General features: G+C 44.4%; 1 protein-coding gene and 1 long non-coding RNA gene across 2 annotated transcripts; both read left to right on the top strand.

Moving 5' to 3' along the window:
* Positions 1 to 396: 396 nt before the first annotated feature.
* On the top strand, positions 397 to 7,772 carry LOC310850181 (phospholipase A2 inhibitor NAI-like). Its single transcript, XM_083751306.1, has 4 exons — positions 397 to 524; positions 3,674 to 3,783; positions 4,178 to 4,291; positions 7,438 to 7,772. Exons 2-4 carry the CDS (start codon positions 3,735 to 3,737, stop codon positions 7,626 to 7,628), a joined length of 354 nt encoding a protein of 117 aa, XP_083607432.1. The 5' UTR covers positions 397 to 524; positions 3,674 to 3,734; the 3' UTR covers positions 7,629 to 7,772.
* Positions 7,773 to 12,538: 4,766 nt separating this feature from the next.
* Positions 12,539 to 17,214, top strand: LOC310851809. The gene is made up of 4 exons (XR_014567832.1): positions 12,539 to 12,746; positions 14,594 to 14,718; positions 15,092 to 15,205; positions 16,706 to 17,214. It is a non-coding gene; the product is annotated as an uncharacterized lncRNA (long non-coding RNA).
* Positions 17,215 to 17,778: the final 564 nt, after the last annotated feature.

The following is a 17,778-nucleotide window of genomic DNA, read 5'->3' as shown; positions in this document are numbered from 1 at the left end:
TGTGGTTCTTCCTCTGATCTTGCCTCTGATTCTGGACAGAATCCACTGCAGTCGTGACAAGTAACCATTGAAAGGCCTATCCTCCACATACAGTATCTGCTTTATTATCTTATAAGGCCATCACCACATCCCATGGAAGCAAAGTAACATTTTAACATGCATAATCATAGTAATGCCGGTGGCCTGATGGGGGGCTAGAAGAGACCCCTCCCACGTCAGCTGCGGAGAAGGGTTACATTCCTCTGTGTGTGTGCAACCAGGGCCCTATTTATAGATTACTCCTATTGCATGCATGTGTGCATTCAAGATTTGATCCAGTTTCATGGAAACTAATCTGTGTAATGATTAACAATAGGTATGGGAATAGCTAATAGGAAGACACTGAAAGAATCACCAGCCACACAATGACTCACTTTATAAAGGTTGGCATCTGAGTTCCGTACCTGATGTTGGGCTGTTGGAGAAAGACATCCTGTCTACCTTGCACTGAGAAACACCCTACCTGCACTCCCTGAAAAACTGTGGTAAGTTCAACCATCCCTTTTATATGATTCTCTCTCTCTCTCTCTCTCTCTATATATATATATATGCATGTATGCAATTATTACAGAAAAGAGAAAAATACCTATATATAATTGATATATTATAATAATTTGTTTAATGTTGTACAACATAGAAAAACCATTATATTTGTCCATATTTAAGTTACATTTATATTCTGCAAATGCAGTAAGTGGATTCCATTTATCCCTTTAAAAAACCCATCTTTATTGTCTACTTTCTGTGACGATAATTCAGTTCTGTAACCTTATCCATTTTTTATACCTTTTATTTTTATTTCCTTTCACTGTTTTTTCCATTATTATTATTTATTTATTTTTGCAAAGAGCATGCCAGCAGCTACTCTTAGATTCTGCATTTACTCTTTATTTGTGGGTCAAAATACCCTAATAAAATTACCGGAGCCCAATGGCAATGTGCAAGTTCTTACTAATATTATCTCTACTACCTCTCCTCTAAAAACTTTAATCATTGGACAAATACAGGAAATATCTTTCACGTCCACCTTCAGATATCCACCTTTTCAACACTTAAATAATCACAGTGTGTAAATTTTACACATGTACGATTGATAGAGCAATTTGAAATGATTTTCTCCGGTGTTAAAACGAAGAGATTGTGTTGCTTCCTGAACATGAAGGAGGCTGTGGCAAAACCACTCCTTAAGAATCCGTCCCTGGACTCAGAAAATCTAAGTAACTATCAGCCATTTGCCAATCTCCCCTTCTTGGGCAAGGTTATTGAGTAATAATAATAATAATAATAATAATAATAATAATAATAATAATAATTTTTTTATACCCTGCCCATCTGGCTGAGTTTCCTCAGCCACTCTGGGTGGCTCCCAATCAAGTGTTAAAAACAATACAGCATTAAATATTAAAAACTTCCATAAACAGGGCTGCCTTCAGATGTCTTTTAAAGTTAGGATAGCTGCTTATTTCCTTCACGTCTGAAGGGAGGGTGTTCCACAGGGCAGGTGTCACTAATGAGACTGGTCTGGTTTTCTGTACCCTCACTTCTCACAATGAGAGAACCGCCAGAAGGCCCTCGGAGCTTGGACCTCAGTGTCTGGGCAGAACGATGGGAGTCGAGACGCTCCTTCAGGTATACTGGACCGAGGCCGTTTAGGGCTTTAAAGGTCAGCACCAACACTTTGAATTGTGCTCGGAAACGTACTGGGAGCCAATGTACGGTAGGTCTTTCAAGAGCGGTGTTATGTGGTCCCGGCGGCCACTCCCAGTCACCAGTCTAGCTGCCGCATTCTGGATTAATTGCAGTTTCCGACTCACCTTCAAAGGAAGCCCCACGTAGAGCACATTGCAGTAGTCCAAGCGGGAGATAACTAGAGCATGCACCACTCTGGTGAATCAGTCTGCGGGCAGGTAGGGTCTTAGCCTGTGTACCAGGTGGAGCTGGTACACAGCTGCCCTGGACACAGAATTGACCTGCGCCTCCATAGACAACAGTGAGTCCAGAATGACTTCCAAGTGGTGAATGGTTGTGAACCAGATCCAGGCACTCTTGGAGAAAACTAATTTTCTAGATCCATTTTAATCAAGGTTTTGGCCCATTTGGGGCACACACATGGAGTGTCCTTGTTAATTCTCCTCGACCTTTCCATGGGTTTCTGTACCATCAACCATGGTATCCTTCAGGAACGGCTGTTCAAGTTAGGGCTGGGTTCTTGTCCTACTTGGACGGTCGTTTCCAGAGGGTGATGCTTGGAGAGTGCTCTTCGGCCCCATGGAGCCTTCACTGTGGGGTTCCTCAGGGTTCAATTTTATCACCTATGCTGTTTCACATCTACATGAAACCACTGCGTTGGGCTATCCGGAGTACATTGTCAACAATATGCTGATAACACACAGCTGTGCATCTTCTGTACATCAACGGGTGCGGCAGTGGATGTGCTGGACATGTGTCTCACCTTGGTAATAGACTGGATGAAAGCCAACAAACTGAAGCTCAATCCAGATAAGACCGAGGTGCTGTTAGTGGGCAATTCCCCAGCCTGGATGGATGGGATGTTGCCTGTTCTTGATGGGGTTGCCGTCCTTTGGAAGGAGTGAGTATGTAGCTTGCGGGAGCCTTCTGGATCCATTGCTGTTGGTTTGAGGCTCAAGTAGCCTAAGTGGTGCAGAGTGCCTTCCATCAGTTTCGGCTGGTGGCCCAGCTGTGCCTATATCTAGACAGGGATAGTGTAATTTCTGTTGTCTCTGCTCTGGTAACCTCTAGGTTAGATGGCAGCAATATGTTAGATGTGGGGCTGCCTCTGAAGGTGGCTTGGAAATTCCGGCTGGTGCAGATTTTGGCCACCAGGTTGCTCACTGAGGCAAGACAGTTTGAGCATATCACACCAATCCTGGCCCAACTGTACTGACCACCAATTAGTTTCTCAGCCCAATTCAAAGTGCTTCAAGGACCGCCTCTCTCTAAATCATGGGTGACCCTTTTCTTCATGTGCCTCCTCCACAAGAGGTCTGGAGGGCGGCTGCACAAAAACATGCCTTTTATGCAGTGGTTCCTCATCTGTGGAATGCTCTCCAGGCAAAAACATTGCCAGGTTTTTGGTCTGTTTAACACTCTGTGTCCTTTTAAATGTGTTTGTGAGAGGAGGGTTATGCGTTTGTTTTGTTTTCGTTCTTCCCTTTATTATGTATTTTGTATTTTTATCTATGAAGCGCCCTGAGGTCTTTGGGAGAAGGGTGGTACACACATTTAATAAATTAATTTTTAAAACAATTAATAAATTCTCATGTCAGAGAGGAACTCTAGCACACTTCCAGAGTCCATGCCTTATTATTCAGAACCAGTCAGGAGGCGGCTCTTCCTGTCTTTGGCTCAGACCCCACCTATTGCTAGTTTCCCTGCCTTTCACCTCACCAGTGACCACTGATTTTTTATTTCTGTGAGTACCTTAGTTGCACTAGGAGATGACAAGCACCACTCCCCGTACCATGTGGATACTTTACAGCTAGAAGATGAGGAAATGAGAAATGTCAGCAAAACCATCACTTTACCACCTCAGTGATGAACTGGCATTTTAGAAACTCCAGTGAGTTCTGATTTTGAAAGTGCTTCCTTGCTGATTCTCTGAATGTTTCTGCAGATCCTTTAGCCCAGAAAATCTGTTTCATCAACTGAGTCTTCAACATTGCACTTCCTTCACCATGCAAGCTCTCCTGGGACTCCTCTTCTTCTCTCTGCTTCTTGCTACAGGTGAGGACTTAGTAGTTGATTTCTTTCCACACCCCAGAGGGGAATTGTCCTGAAGACATTAATAAGGTGGAACAAGTTCAAAGCTGGGATCCTTTGACTTTGCATGAGGAAAAAAATCAAGTATAATTCCTTCAAGCAAGGATTGCTTGGTTTGACAAAGGGAGGTATTGAACTGGAAGGACTCAGAGACCATCTAAGGTGAGGGAGTTCTTCCTGACCTCTTGCTTAATTCATTTTTTTTTTGGGGGGGGGGAGCCATTGAATGCCGATTCCATCGCCCATGGGAGACTCAACTCAGTTTATGTTCCAAGGTAATCTCATTATCCACTCAGGTGGGATTTATCCATTTCTTCAGGCAAGTAACTCAAACATCTGCATCTCTTTCCTACTCCAGGTGCCTCTTTGCAGTGTGAGATTTGCACAGCCGTCGGACAAACCTGTTCCAGTGATAATGTGGAATGTGATCCTCAACGAGATACCTGTGCCGTTGTTCAGTATGAACCCACACGTGAGTGAAAAGGACCATTACCCAGGCCAGATGAATGAATGGGGTCCCTGGTTGCACAAATCATATAAACAAATGAAACTCTCGTTCTGTTGAATAGTCCAAAGCTGTCTCCAACTAACAGAAGCTGCTCAAAGTCTCAGCCAACTCTCTTTCCCAGCCCTGCAACCAGAGACCCTTTGACCAAAAGATTTCAAAGCGTGGGCCTGACTGCTGAGATGAGGTCCCTCTTTGTGAATGTGTCAGGCTATCCTCCACCAGGGCCAGGGCTTTTTCAGTGACGGCTCCAACCTGGTGGAATGCTCTGTCCCACGAGACTAGGGCCCTGCAGGACTTGATCTCCTTCCACAGGGCCTGTAAGACAGAACTATTCTGCCTGGCCTTCAATTTGAATTAGCCTGATCCTCTATTCCCTTTTCCCTTTCCTTTTTTATGAAGAAACCCTTCTGGGACCCCACATTTAAACACTTCCCTGGTCTCCTGCTGGCCCTAGTAGGACCAACGTGGCCAGTTAGCCCTGGTGATCATTTCATGTTTACTGACTGGGGTTTCCCCACCACCACCCTAAAATGACCCCTGAATTTTATTGACATTGATGCTGCATTTATGTTGCATTTTATGCTGTTTTTAAGTCATATTTTAATCAGGGTTTTATATTTGCTGTTAGCCGCCCTGAGCCCGGCTTTTAGACTGGGAAGGGCGGGGTATAAATAAAAAAATTATTATTATTATTATTATTATTATTATTATTATTATTATTATTATTATTGGAGGGATATTCGAGCCCCCTACAGGCATTCAAACTGAACATCTGAAGGAGCATTGTGCTCAGCCTAACACTTCAGCACAACTTCTCAGGTGTCTCCAAGACATGAACGGGCATCAATGAAGGAGTAGGGCTCACCCCTCAGATTCCCAATTTCCGTTTATGCTTTATCCAAAAATGCACATCTTGGTATGAATTTTGTGGTGTTTTTGAGCTGAAAGTTAAATTGCCGAAACAGAAATATCTCTTGGTGGCAAGGAAAATGTAGGTATAAAAGGAGAATTCCTCAATGCCAATATCCAAGTTTGCAGAAGTTCTCTCAGGTGAGAGAACCCCAACAGAGATTTAAAATCACAAAATATGCAGCAAATATAGGCTGTTAGACCTTTAAAATATGCCCTTCTATGTTCATTCCAAGGTTACCCTCTTCCTCTAGCATAGAAAAAGATCACACATTTGGTACATTTAAAACGTTTTACTTATTTTTTTTCAAAGGTTTGATTCATATGCTTCGTCATACACCAGTGAGGAAATGCAGGCAGTATTGGATTGGATTGGATTGATCTTTATTACGGCCATTGGCCCGTCACACGACAGTTTCCCATACCACCATAATGTACTTGAACCTCCAAATTTAAAACCGCCAAAACTTACAAAAAAACAGACAAGAACCAAAGCAAAACAAAAACAAAAGACCAACATCATACATTACAATAAATTTGTAACATAAACATCGCCCTCTGCTCATAAATTAATAGAAGACATCAAGGGTGATATCACCTAATTACATCCTAAAACATAGATCATGGTTTAAAGGGATTATCCGAGCCACACAGGAGTCAGTTTCTCTTCTTTAGGGATAGGACGCTGATCAAGAATCTGGCAACCATGAGTGATCTTAGGGGGTCATCATCATTTAATAGATATCTCAGTTTGGCTTCAGTCGTATCGTCGGCAATTCCCTTAAGATATTGAGCAAGAAACTTGCTCCTGGCCGATAAGTGAAAAGCACAATCAAGAATTATGTGATGCAACGATTCCGGTGCCCCACAATTACAATCACATAAGAGCGATATCTGTCCATTGGAGAATCTATTTCTCAGCACGTTCGATGGGAAGGTGTTGAATCTTGCCTTTACAAAGGCATATCTATGAGCCGAAGAAGTTAAGGAATTCAAATAGTTTGGGAGCCTTAAGAGGGGTAATAAACCAAGGTTTAGAGGTGAGCAGGTACCATTGCCCAAGACCATTTTCTGCTGCAAGTCCATCTCCTCTAGTTTACAGGTTACTGTTCTTTTAGCTGGAACTATGTCCTGCTCTAGTAATTTGGATGGGGAGATTCCCATTGCCGTAATTTTCAGCTGTAAATTTTTTACCCATGGGCTCTGGAAATCATCTCTCCACATACATTGTATCAAGTACAAGTTTGGGAGATTGTGCCATAGAGATAACCAGTGACAAAGTATGTGCTTCCACAGAGCGTTTTCCAAGGATACAGTGTTAAGTTCCATGCGTAACGCTGCATTACTTACACAGTTGGGCAGTTTCAATATCCCTCTTAAAAACTGATTTTGAATAACCTCTAGGTGAGATAGATTGACAAAAGTCCCCCAAATTGAGATGGCATAAGCAATTGTCGGAATCACCTTGGCCTTGAAGACTTTCAACGCCGATGGGATATGAAGGGCCCCATCGGTGAAGAAGAATCGCAAGATCGCCAAGGAGATAGCTTTGGCTCTATTTGTAACATAGGCTACATGGGCCTTCCATCTAAGGTTATGTTGTAACCAAACTCCCAAATATTGGAATTTATAGACTTGTTCGATGGCTCTCCCATCAATTTTCCAATTATGGAGTTTCCGGCTCTTTGAGAAAACTAGTATCTTAGATTTTCCATAATTAATTGTAAGGGAAATGCAGGCAGTAAAATTTAGCTTAATTACAGTGGTGAAAGTTCCTAAGTTATTGGTATAGGAATTCAAGAAAGGCTTGTTAGAGCCATGCGATCTGAGCTTGGATTAACCAGCTCAGTTCTCTTTACATACTAAACTGGGAGAGAACAATAGGCTTGATTACCTTCCCCCAAGGTGACCTAGCTAAGCCTGGCAGGAGAGCTTACTCTATGGCATTAACCCCTTCATGTATTAATTAGACTTAAGCATGTTGGTTATATGAGGCTGGTTTCCCCCCCCCCCCCAATACCTCTGCGTTCTGTATATTAGTGTAGGAAGTGAGAGTCTGCGTAAGTTGTTTTAAAACATGGATCAAAGGACATCTTACAGCACTGCTGAGTGGGTGAATTTATGTGGGACATAATGGCTCTGAACACTAACTCTGCTGGTCATTCAACTTCAGTTTGTTTGTTGGTTTGTTTTATATCCAGCACCAAGCGTCAATGTCAGCATAATAGTTAAAGACTGTCGTGTTAAGACTGAGTGTGAAAACATGAAGACAGGGGAGTCTGTTCCAAAGCTTGGAAAAATTAAAACGTTTGAATGCAACAAGGCCCCTGGAGCAGCTGCATCTCTCCTCCTCACTTTCTCCAGCCTCCTGTTGATGAAGAGTCTCCTGTAATGAAGCGCTGACAGCAGTGCAGAAGAGCCCCCTTCTCATTTCTATGCAAATACCTTCAGACCGAATCACATGTTTCACTGGAGAGATCTGTTGTCATTTCTGATGTTTTGAGTAAGAACAAATAAAGAGGAAGAAATAAATAAACCTACTCTTGTTTTGAGGGTGAGGGGGGTGAGCAAGGCATGTATTTCCAACAATGTGATTGACCAGAAGTTTGTGGAAATCCATAATTTTCAAGGAATGCTGATGTTTTCGGAGGAGAATTAAGATGGACTCCAGCATTATACAACCTTCTTAGGTTATGCAATATGTAATATTGTAATTATAAATTCAGGATGCATTGCAATGATCAGTGCAGATCTCCATGTGTTGCCTTTCAGCTAGAACGACTATTTTCTGTGCATGCACATGGACAAATGATTAGGAGGGCTCCGATATCTTCCTTCAGAGTGACTTAAGTGGAGTTTTCCTTTGAGTTCCATTTTATGTGACAGTGCTTGCACATCATTCTCTTGAAAGTGAAGTACCTTGCATTTTCGGTGCTTAGCTTTGAGACGTATGACATCTGTAGCAGCAGTGTGCATAGGTGGGTGTGCCTGGGTAGAGTTGGGTTTCTACATCCTGCAGGGGAGGCTGCAGAAACAGACTCCCCACTGTAGACTCCCCTCCATGTAACCCATAAAGAGTGATGGGGAGTCAAGAGGAAAGGAAGGAAATAGATCCAGGAAATAATGAGGCACCAACTGACTCAACCAGGGAAGGAAAACCATGTCAAGCCATCAGCAACCTGACTTCTCACAAATTCTCATACGTTTGCTTCTTGCAATGATGCACACTAGATGGGATGCCAAAGAACTTTGTACAGGGAAAGAAACACAAAGTTTCACTTGTGCCTGGTAGGAGTGTAAGATAAGAACAAGTGACAAATTTAAAGCATGCAAGATAAGATGTCACCAGGTCTGCTAACTGAGACAGGGGCGAATGAGCTTTCCTTATCCTGATCCCTCAATTAACTTTTCATTGTGGTATGGAAAACACTTTTCATTTCAAAAGAAATCTTACATCTTATTTTGCTTTTTATTATATTTGTGCATCTAGACATAGGCCTTTCAATATGGCCCATTGGACTCTCCCCAAGTGAAATCCCCTACAGGCCACACCTACAGGCCACATCCCTACAGGCCACTGCCTTTGTTTCACATCCTCTCTAGGTGCCTGCCTAGAGCTGTTTCCTAGTTCTGCTGGATCTCTCAGCGGCCTTTGACACCATCAACCATAACATCCTTCTGGACCGTCTAGAGGGGCTGGGAGCTGGGGGCACTGTCATACAGTGGTTCCGCTCCTTCTTCCTGGGCCGTGTCCAGAAAGTGGTGGTGGGGGGTGAGTGTTCAGACCCCTGGGCTCTCACTTGTGGGCTGCCTCAGGGTTCCGTCCTCTCCCCCATGCTTTTTAATATCTATATGAAACCGTAGGGAGAGATCATCAGGGGGTTTGGGCTGGGTGTTTATCAGTATTCAGATGACACCCAGCTCTATCTCTCTTTTAAATCAGAACCAGTGAAGGCGGTGAAGTTCCTGTGTGAGTGCCTGGAGGCGGTTGGAGGATGGATGGTGGCTAACAGATTGAGGTTGAATCCTGACAAGACAGAAGTACTGTTTAGGGGGACAGGGGGCGGGTGGGTGTGGGGGATTCCCTGGTCCTGAATAGGGTAACTGTGCCCCTGAAGGATCAGGTGCGCAGCCTGGGAGTCATTTTGGACTCACAGCTGTCCATGGAGATGCAGGTTAATTCTGTGTCCAGGGCAGGCGTCCACCAGCTCCACCTGGTCCTCAGGCTAAGACCCTACCTGCCCGCGGACTGTCTCACCAGAGTGGTACATGCTCTAGTTATCTCCAGCTTGGACTACTGCAATGCACTCTACGTGGGGCTACCTTTGAAGGTGACCCGGCAACTGCAATTAATCCAGAATGTGGCAGCTAGACTGGTGACTGGGAGTGGCCGCTGGGATCACATAACACCAGTTCTGAGAGATCTGCGTTGGCTCCCAGTACGTGTCCAAGCAAAATTCAAAGTGTTGGTGCTGACCTTTAAAGCCCTAAATGGCCTCGATCCCGTATACCTGAAGGAGCGTCTTCACCCCCATTGTTTAGCCCGGACACTGAGATCCAGCGCCGAGGGCCTTCTGGCGGTTCCCTCATTGTGAGAAGTAAGGTTACAGGGAACCAGACAGAGGCCCTTCTTAGTAGTGGCACCCGCCCTGTGGAACACCCTCCCTTCAGATGTGAAGGAAATAAATAGCTATCCTATTTTTAAAAGACATCTGAAGGCAGCCCTGTTCAGGAAAGTTTTTAATATTTAACGCTGTATTGTTTTTAATACTTTATTGGGAACCGCCCAGAGTGGCTGGGAAAACTCAGCCAGATGGGCGGGGTATAAATTTTTAGGCATGCTGCAGCTTTGCAGGAAGGCCAGCGCCTCCCCTTCCACCAACAATGCAGGGCTGTGCATCGGGTTCTGATCCTGTTCTGCGTCAGCCTGCAGAATTGGCCAATGGCAGGCTGGCCTGGAGGGCTGGGCTCTTTGGGGGCAGGCTTGAGGGAACAACCAGGCTTCTCGGAGGTCCGCTCCTGGGAGGTTTAAAACTGCCCACGCCTGCTCCCGACACCCAGCTCTTCTTTGTTAGATCAGCCCGCCCACCCACTCTAATAATTTTGCATATACTCCTTTAATTGGCTTTTGCCTGGAGGTTTCGCCTACCTCATAGCAATCGTTACAGCTTTGGCAGTTTAGGCACTGGGTAACCTTAGCCTTGGTTGGAGGGGGAGTTTTAGCCTCACCTTCCCCTCAAGAAATAGGGTATCCCATTAAAGGGGTCCGTGATGCAATTACTTCTGTCCATTTGCCCAGACAGGGGGGTTTGGCCTCAGCACTCCTAGAGGCGGTGATCCCTGAGGGGATACCCCTATTGATGTAAGTCATAGGAATCCCTGCTGCCGGGTTGGCCCTGATGTCATTTCCTGTAGGCAGCCCGGAAATAAATACTTACCCAGTGCCTATGCCAAACCACTTTACCTGTAGTCAATGAAGTTGTGGCCTGATTCAATCCCATTCAACTGTGTGGTCTCCTTTATTGGTAGTTCACCTGAGCAGGGGGAGGGGGTCGGGGAGTGAGCAGCCTGGTCCTGAAATGACTCTTCTCCATCTGCTTTTGCCTCCGCTCCTGTCCCCCAGTGGCATGTGCAGAGCCTCCAAGTGTTCCTATTTTCCAAGGACAGTCCCAGATTTACAGAAGCCATCCCGGTTTATGATTTGAGCCCATAATGTCCCTATTTTCATTGGAAAAATGTTGGAAGATAAGCAGTTATGCGACCCTTGAGCCAAGGAGATGAAGGCAACCCTGTATAGCAGGCATGGCCAAACTTGGCCCTCCAGCTGTTTTGGGACTACAGTTCCCATCATCCCTGACCACTGGTCCTGTTAGCTAGGGGTGATGGGAGTTCTAGTTCCAAAGCAGCTAGAGGGCCAAGTTTGGCCATGCCTGTATAGGGAAGGTTCTTTTAATGTTTAATGTTCTGTTATGTGTTTTATATATGTTGTAAGCCACACAGAGTGGCTGGGGCAACCCAGTCAGATGGCTGGGGTATAAATAATAAAATGATTATTATCAGGGAATGAGATGTCCCTATTTTCATCAGTGAAATGTTGGGGGGCATACATGTGGCTCCCAGAATGTCAGTCAGAAGGGAGTGTGGCCCTCAGCCTGAATAAAGGTTCCCCAACTCCTTTCTATAACTATTCTTCAATTTCATTGTCATATTCTTCACATATGTCCATGTCTCAGTTATGGCAATCCATCCCTTAGGTCACAGCACAACTCCACTCCTTGTTTATTTATTTTTGACTTTTTGAAAATTAAATGTATATCCTACCCTTCCTCACAAAGGAACCCAGGATGGCAAAGTACAAGGGACAAAACAATTAAAAAAACCTCTTTAAAACAATTCCAAAGCAGATGCAGGCTGGGAAAGTTTTCAAAATAAAAGCCTTGTTGAAAGGGGAAGTGTTGGCACCTGCCCACTATTCAGGGGCAGGGAATTTCCCGAAACACTAAAGGCCTGATTCCTACCTAATGTTTGTTTTTCATTTCTCACTTCTAAATATTCTATTACATCAAAAGAAATACCTGGCAGGGAATACACCTTGATCATTTACAGAGAGAGGCTATAGAACCCAGCCTCTTGGATAATAGTGTTGTTCCGAGTGAATTCCGCCCCCTCATCTTCCTCATTCATCAATTGCATCATCTCTCCTATGGGTGCTGATAAGTGCCCTCTGTCCTTGAGCTCTTTGCTCTCCTACTTTTAAGACTCACCGGGTTCTGGGAGGGGGGCGGTCTGGAATGTTTTCTAAAAACACCGTATCCGTCAAGTGCCCCCCCCAGTGCTTCCTCCTCCTCCTCCTCCTCCTCTCCCATTATTTCCTAACTTCTCTGCTCATCTTCCTCTGAGCTGTGACCTGCCTCAAACCCCTGTTGTAAATCTAAACTGTCTTCCTCTTGTCTCCTGCCTCCTTTTATCTGCATGATCTGAAAAGCTACAGAGGAGGGTTTGGAAAGGGGTGAAGCAGGTTGGCATACACAGTCTACTGGAATGTTGTGGGCTGGCACCAAAGCACGCACCCCACTTTAGAAATCTATGCAGTCATCCACTTCCCCACATGAATAGGATCCACTCTGTGGCATTCTCGTCACCCTGCCCCACAGCCCTCCTAGCATAAAAACACAATAATAGCCTTTCTGGATCAAACCAAAGGTCCATCTTAGTCCAGATTCCAGTCCTTGCAGCAGCCGGCTGGATACATGAAACCAGGACCTGAGCACAAGAGCACTTGTCATTCTGAGGCACCTGGATAAGGATAATTAATAATAATATATTAGGATAATTAATAGGCATGGAATGGATAAGAGAAGAGGACGGTTCCTGTTTCACACAGAGCCCTTTATAAAGGTGGGTTTCTGAGCTCCATACCTGACAAAATTACATTAGGTAGTTAAAGAAGGACATCCCGTGTGTGCCTTCCAATGCCAAACACCCCACCAGAAGTCCTTGCAAGATTGTGGTAAGTCCTACCATCCTCCCCTATTTTAAAACAAGCTTGATTGAATCTCATATATAGTTGTGTGAAACAGCAACATTCTACATGTAATAAACATTATAATCATATTATACTTAATGTTGCATTACATAAAAAAACTATTTGTTTCATCCATATTCAGATGATATTTATATTTCATAAATTCAATAAGTGGACTCCACTTATCTTTAATATTTTCTCTTTGTGGTCCACCTTCTTTCATCATGGCTACCTTCCAAATGTTTGTTCATTGCTATTCCGCTGTTGGTGATCATCTGTTTTTCTATTTTTGCGCAAAAAGTATGCAAGTTACTATTCCATTAATTCCTACAGCTCATTTGTGAGTCTGAATACCTTATTAAAATTATCAGGTGGTCCAGTGGCAAAGTGTAATGTGCTATGAATGATATTATCTCTGCTACCTCTCTCCAAAATAATTGAATTATTGGATAGACCCACAAGCAAATATATTTCATGTCCGCATCTCCAACACTTTCTATCACAAACTGTTTAAATTTTCCTCAGCCTATGTGGAGACACATACCATTTCAGTTTGCAATGAGCCTTGCTGGTTCCTGAGTACAATTCTTCCCTTTTCTTGTTCAGAAATTGGTCTGCCTGCTATTTTTTTTTTCCATTTTAAAACAACATTTTTCTAGACAGCATCCTAAAAAGCAGAGACATCACCTTGCCAACAAAGGTCCGTATAGTGAAAGCTATGGTTTTCCCAGTAGTGATGTATGGAAGTAAGAGCTGGACCATAAAGAAGGCTGATCGCCGAAGAATTGATGCTTTTGAATTATGGTGTTGGAGAAGACTCTTGAGAGTCCCATGGACTGTAAGAAGATCAAACCTCTCCATTTTTAAGGAAATCAGCCCTGAGTGCTCACTGGAAGGACAGATCCTGAAGCTGAGGCTCCAATACTTTGGCCACCTCATGAGAAGAGAAGACTCCCTGGAAAAGACCCTGATGTTGGGAAAGATGGAGGGCACAAGGAGAAGGGGATGACAGAGGACGAGGTGGTTGGACAGTGTTCTCGAAGCTACCAGCATGAGCTTGACCAAACTGTGGGAGGCAGTAGAAGACAGGAGTGCCTGGCATGCTCTGGTCCATGGGGTCACAAAGAGTTGGACACAACTAAACAACAACAATCTACCCAAGTCAGAAAAAACCCATAGCTCAGTGCTAGAGCGCATCCTTAATCTGCAGAAAGTCCCACACACAAGAATTAAAATCTCCAGTAAAAAGGATCAGACAGCAGATGATGGGAAATGTGTTTCTCTTCCAAAAACCCAGGAGAGCCATGGCATCTCAGAAGGGACAATACTGTGATAGGTAGAGTTGGTGCTCATGAGCCTTTCTGAGGCACTCTGGGAGGAGCAACAGATTCATACTTAGCGACCTTCACCTGCAAATGTTTATTCAGTAGAAGCTGATCCATTAAGACGAAGCTCACTTTGCCCTCAGCCACCTTCCAGCCTTCTTACACCCCGTTAGAAGATGTCTATTCCTGTATTTATCTCTGACCCCCCCACCTTCTGCTAGTTTCCCTTCTGTCCTTCCCACCAATCCCAATGAGCACCAGCAACCACTGGTTTTATTACTTGCTTCAAGAGTAAGTCTTCGTTACTGTCCATTCCTTAGTTCTACTAGGAAATGGCATGCATCATTCCTGCACCATGTTGATGCTTTTACAGCTTAAAGGGGGGGGGGGCAACACCAGTTGGGCAGCCCTGATTCCATCACCTCGAAAGTATCTTGGCATTTTAGAAACTCGCATGAATTCCCCTTGGGAAGTTGTTACATGCTGATTCTCTGAATATTTGTGCAGATCCTTCAGCCCAGAAAATCTGCTTCATCGACGAGGGACATCTTGCATGAGGCTTGGACCGCGTACATCCTTCACCATGAAGCCTCTCCTGGGACTCCTCTTCTGCTCTCTGCTTCTCACTACAGGTGAGGACTAGTGAATTTCCTTCATACACCTCAGAGAGGAATTGTCCTGGAAGACTTAGCAGTTTAGGATAAATTCAAAGCTGGCAGCCCTCATTTTCTCACATGAGGAAAAAATAAAGTATAACTTCTTCAAGCAGGGGCAGCTTGTCTTGACAAAGGCATGTTTTGAACTGGAAGGACTCAAGGCCATCTAAGGCAAAGGAGATCTTCCTGACTTCCTGCGCCATTCATATTTTGATAAGGAGCAATTGAAGGCCTGTTCCACAGTGGGTAAAGTAAAATTCCAAGGGTATTCTCATTATCCACACAGGTGGGATTTACTTCTATTCCCCAAATAAATAACACAGACATTTGAACATAATTTCTCTTCCAGGTGCCTCCTTGCAGTGTGAAGTTTGCAGTGCTATTGGGAAAACATGTTCCAGTGATAAAGTGGATTGCCCTGCTGGAGAAGATACCTGTGCCACTTATTCGTATGCACCTTCACGTGAGTGAGAATTATCATAACCCAGGCCAGATGAATGAATAAGCTCCATAGTTTAGCCTGGAAAAGAGGAGAATGAGAGGAAATATGATTGTTGTTGTTGTTGTTTAGTCATTTAGTCGTGACTGACTCTTCATGACCCAATGGACCAGAGCACACCAGGCACTCCTGTCTTCAGGAAATATGATAGCCATCTTCAACTATCTTAAGGGCTGTCACGTGGAGGAGGGAACATGTTTGTCTTCTCCTGCTCTGGGGGGTAGGACTCAATCCAGTGGCTTCAAGTTACAGGAAAGGAGATTCAGACTAAACATTCAGAAAACCTTTCTGACAGTCAGAGCTGTTCAGCAGTGGAGCAGACTCCCACAAGAGGTGGTGGGTTCTCCTTCCTTGGTGGTTTTTAACCAGAGGTTGGATGACCATCTGTCATGGATGCTTTAGCTGAGATTCCTGCATTGCAGGAGGTTGGACTAGAGCAGGCTTCCTCAAACTCGGCCCTCCATATGTTTTTGGCTTACAACTCCCATGGTCCCTAGCTACCAGGACCAGTGATCAGGGATGGTGGGAACTGTAGTCTCAAAACATCTGGAAGGCTGAGTTTGAGGAAGCCTGGACTAGATGACCCTTGGGTTCCCTTCCAGCTCTAAGATTATATGATTCTAGTTGCACAAATCATACAAACATATGAAGCTCTCTTTATATGGCACAACCTGGAACTGTCTGCTCTGACTGAAAGCCCCTTCTTGAGGTCTCAGGCAGCTTTCTTACCTAGCCCTACAGCCCGAGAGCCTTTAAACAACAAGCCTTCAAAGCATGTGCTCAGCTGCAAAGTTGAGATCCTTCTTTGTGAATATGTCGTGGAAGGAGAGCAGAGCATTCAGTCTGAACATGTGAAGGAGGATTGTGTGCCCTGCCCAAGTCCTCTGATGAGTGCTGGTCTGAAACGGGCTGCCATATTCATGGGTAAGGTTTCCAAGACATGAACAGGCACCTTGATGGACCAGGTCCCCAATCGACTAGTCATGCAGCCTACTTCAGACTGTCAATTCTGCTTTTGGCCAAGGAGTGCAGCCAGTTTGCATAGTATCATTGAGCCGGAGGAGCTCAAACCACAAATTCCCATTTAATCTTTCAGACATTCAAAATGAACACTTGAATAGGGTTCCTGTGGCTCCTGTGTGTGTGAGAGAGCACTAATTTGGGTTCCAAAGACTCAGCATTTTTTAAGGTTGCACCATCATTCTTGTTTGCCTTTTACCCTAAAATGCACATTTTTGTATGAATTTTGTCCTGTTTTTGAGCTGAAAACTGTTGCAAAAAACAACGCAAAGATCCATAGGTTCTGAGTTCCATATCAGCCCAGAAAGTGACAATCGGGAAAGACAACCTCCAGCATACCTAAATAGAAATTGGATGGGTGAATTTTCTTGGGACATAATGGCTGTGAACTGTGACAACTTATCACTCGTCTTTATTTTTCCTTTTGTTTTGTTTTATATCCAGCACCAAACATCAACATCACAACATTCAGGAAATTATGCCTTACGGAGGCAGGATGCAGAAATGCAACCAAAGACATAGGGAAGGTTTTTGAAAATGTGGGACTTCTTATAAAGGTTGAATGTAACAAGGCCTCTGAGGCAGCTCCATTCATCTCCCTGACACTCTCTGGGCTCCTGTTGATGAAGATCCTCCTTTAATGAACCACATGCAGTGAATTAGCACTGAAGAAGAGTTTCATTCTTATATCCATGCAAGCTTCCCTGGACCTGACCATGTGTCTGTCCAGAGGAAATTGTTGTTTTATATTTCTTCAGTAAAAACAAATAACAAGAAATCTGGAGGTGAAAAGGCATGCATTTCATGAATGGAATTGGCTTTTGTTGTTGCTATTATTCTACTCGCCCTTCATGCTATGAGGTAAAAAATAGAGGTGAAAATGTTTTTGTAAATTCAAGATTTGACCAATTTTCACGAAACCCTGCTGTTCTTAGAGGAAAATCAGACAATAAAACATGTCACGTAAACTAAAAAGGGTTGTTCTTCTGATAGATTTTCATTGGCTGAGTCGGGCTTACAACAGAAGCCAGCTGAATTGCATTCCGATCCTTGCTCAGACCTGTTTTCCAGCATGATGGCAAGCAAGAGAAGTTTGAAAGTGTGCATATCATCGAAAGGAGTTCTCCAAACGCTGCTGGTGCTTCCATTCCTGAGGGCGGTGTTTGCATATGCTCTGACACTGCTCAGGCCACCTTAGCTCACTCACTCGCTTGCTTCCTTCTTTTGCTTCCTTCTCTCACTTGCAGGCATGACAGCAAAGTTGTTCCCTTCCCCCCTCACACTTGCAGGGGACAGAGAAAAACAGGGAGGGAGAGCTGTCAGCCACCGCTGGCTGTGCTGCCACCAGATTCCCCCTGAAATAGTGCTTTGGCACCAAGGAGCTGCTACTGGCGGAGGAAGGGGGAGCAAAGGAGGAGGAGGAGGAGGTGGCAGTGGAGGTTGCTGCTGATGAATTGGTGGGTCCTGGTGGGCAAGGACACAGATGGCAGCAAAAGAGGAAGAAAAGCAGTAAGCAG

The sequence above is a fragment of the Podarcis gaigeae genome (genome assembly GCF_964106915.1).
Source record: "Podarcis gaigeae genome assembly, chromosome: 8".
Taxonomy (NCBI): domain Eukaryota; kingdom Metazoa; phylum Chordata; class Lepidosauria; order Squamata; family Lacertidae; genus Podarcis; species Podarcis gaigeae.
This window is presented reverse-complemented; position numbering and strand designations above follow the sequence as displayed.

Coding starts and splice junctions, on each gene's coding strand:
- LOC310850181 (XM_083751306.1), top strand. CDS start 3,735: ATGCAAGCTCTCCTGGGACTCCTCTTCTTCTCTCTGCTTCTTGCTACA. Junction 3,784..4,177: donor CTCTCTGCTTCTTGCTACAG/GTGAGGACTTAG, acceptor TTCCTACTCCAG/GTGCCTCTTTGCAGTGTGAG. Junction 4,292..7,437: donor TGTTCAGTATGAACCCACAC/GTGAGTGAAAAG, acceptor TTTTATATCCAG/CACCAAGCGTCAATGTCAGC.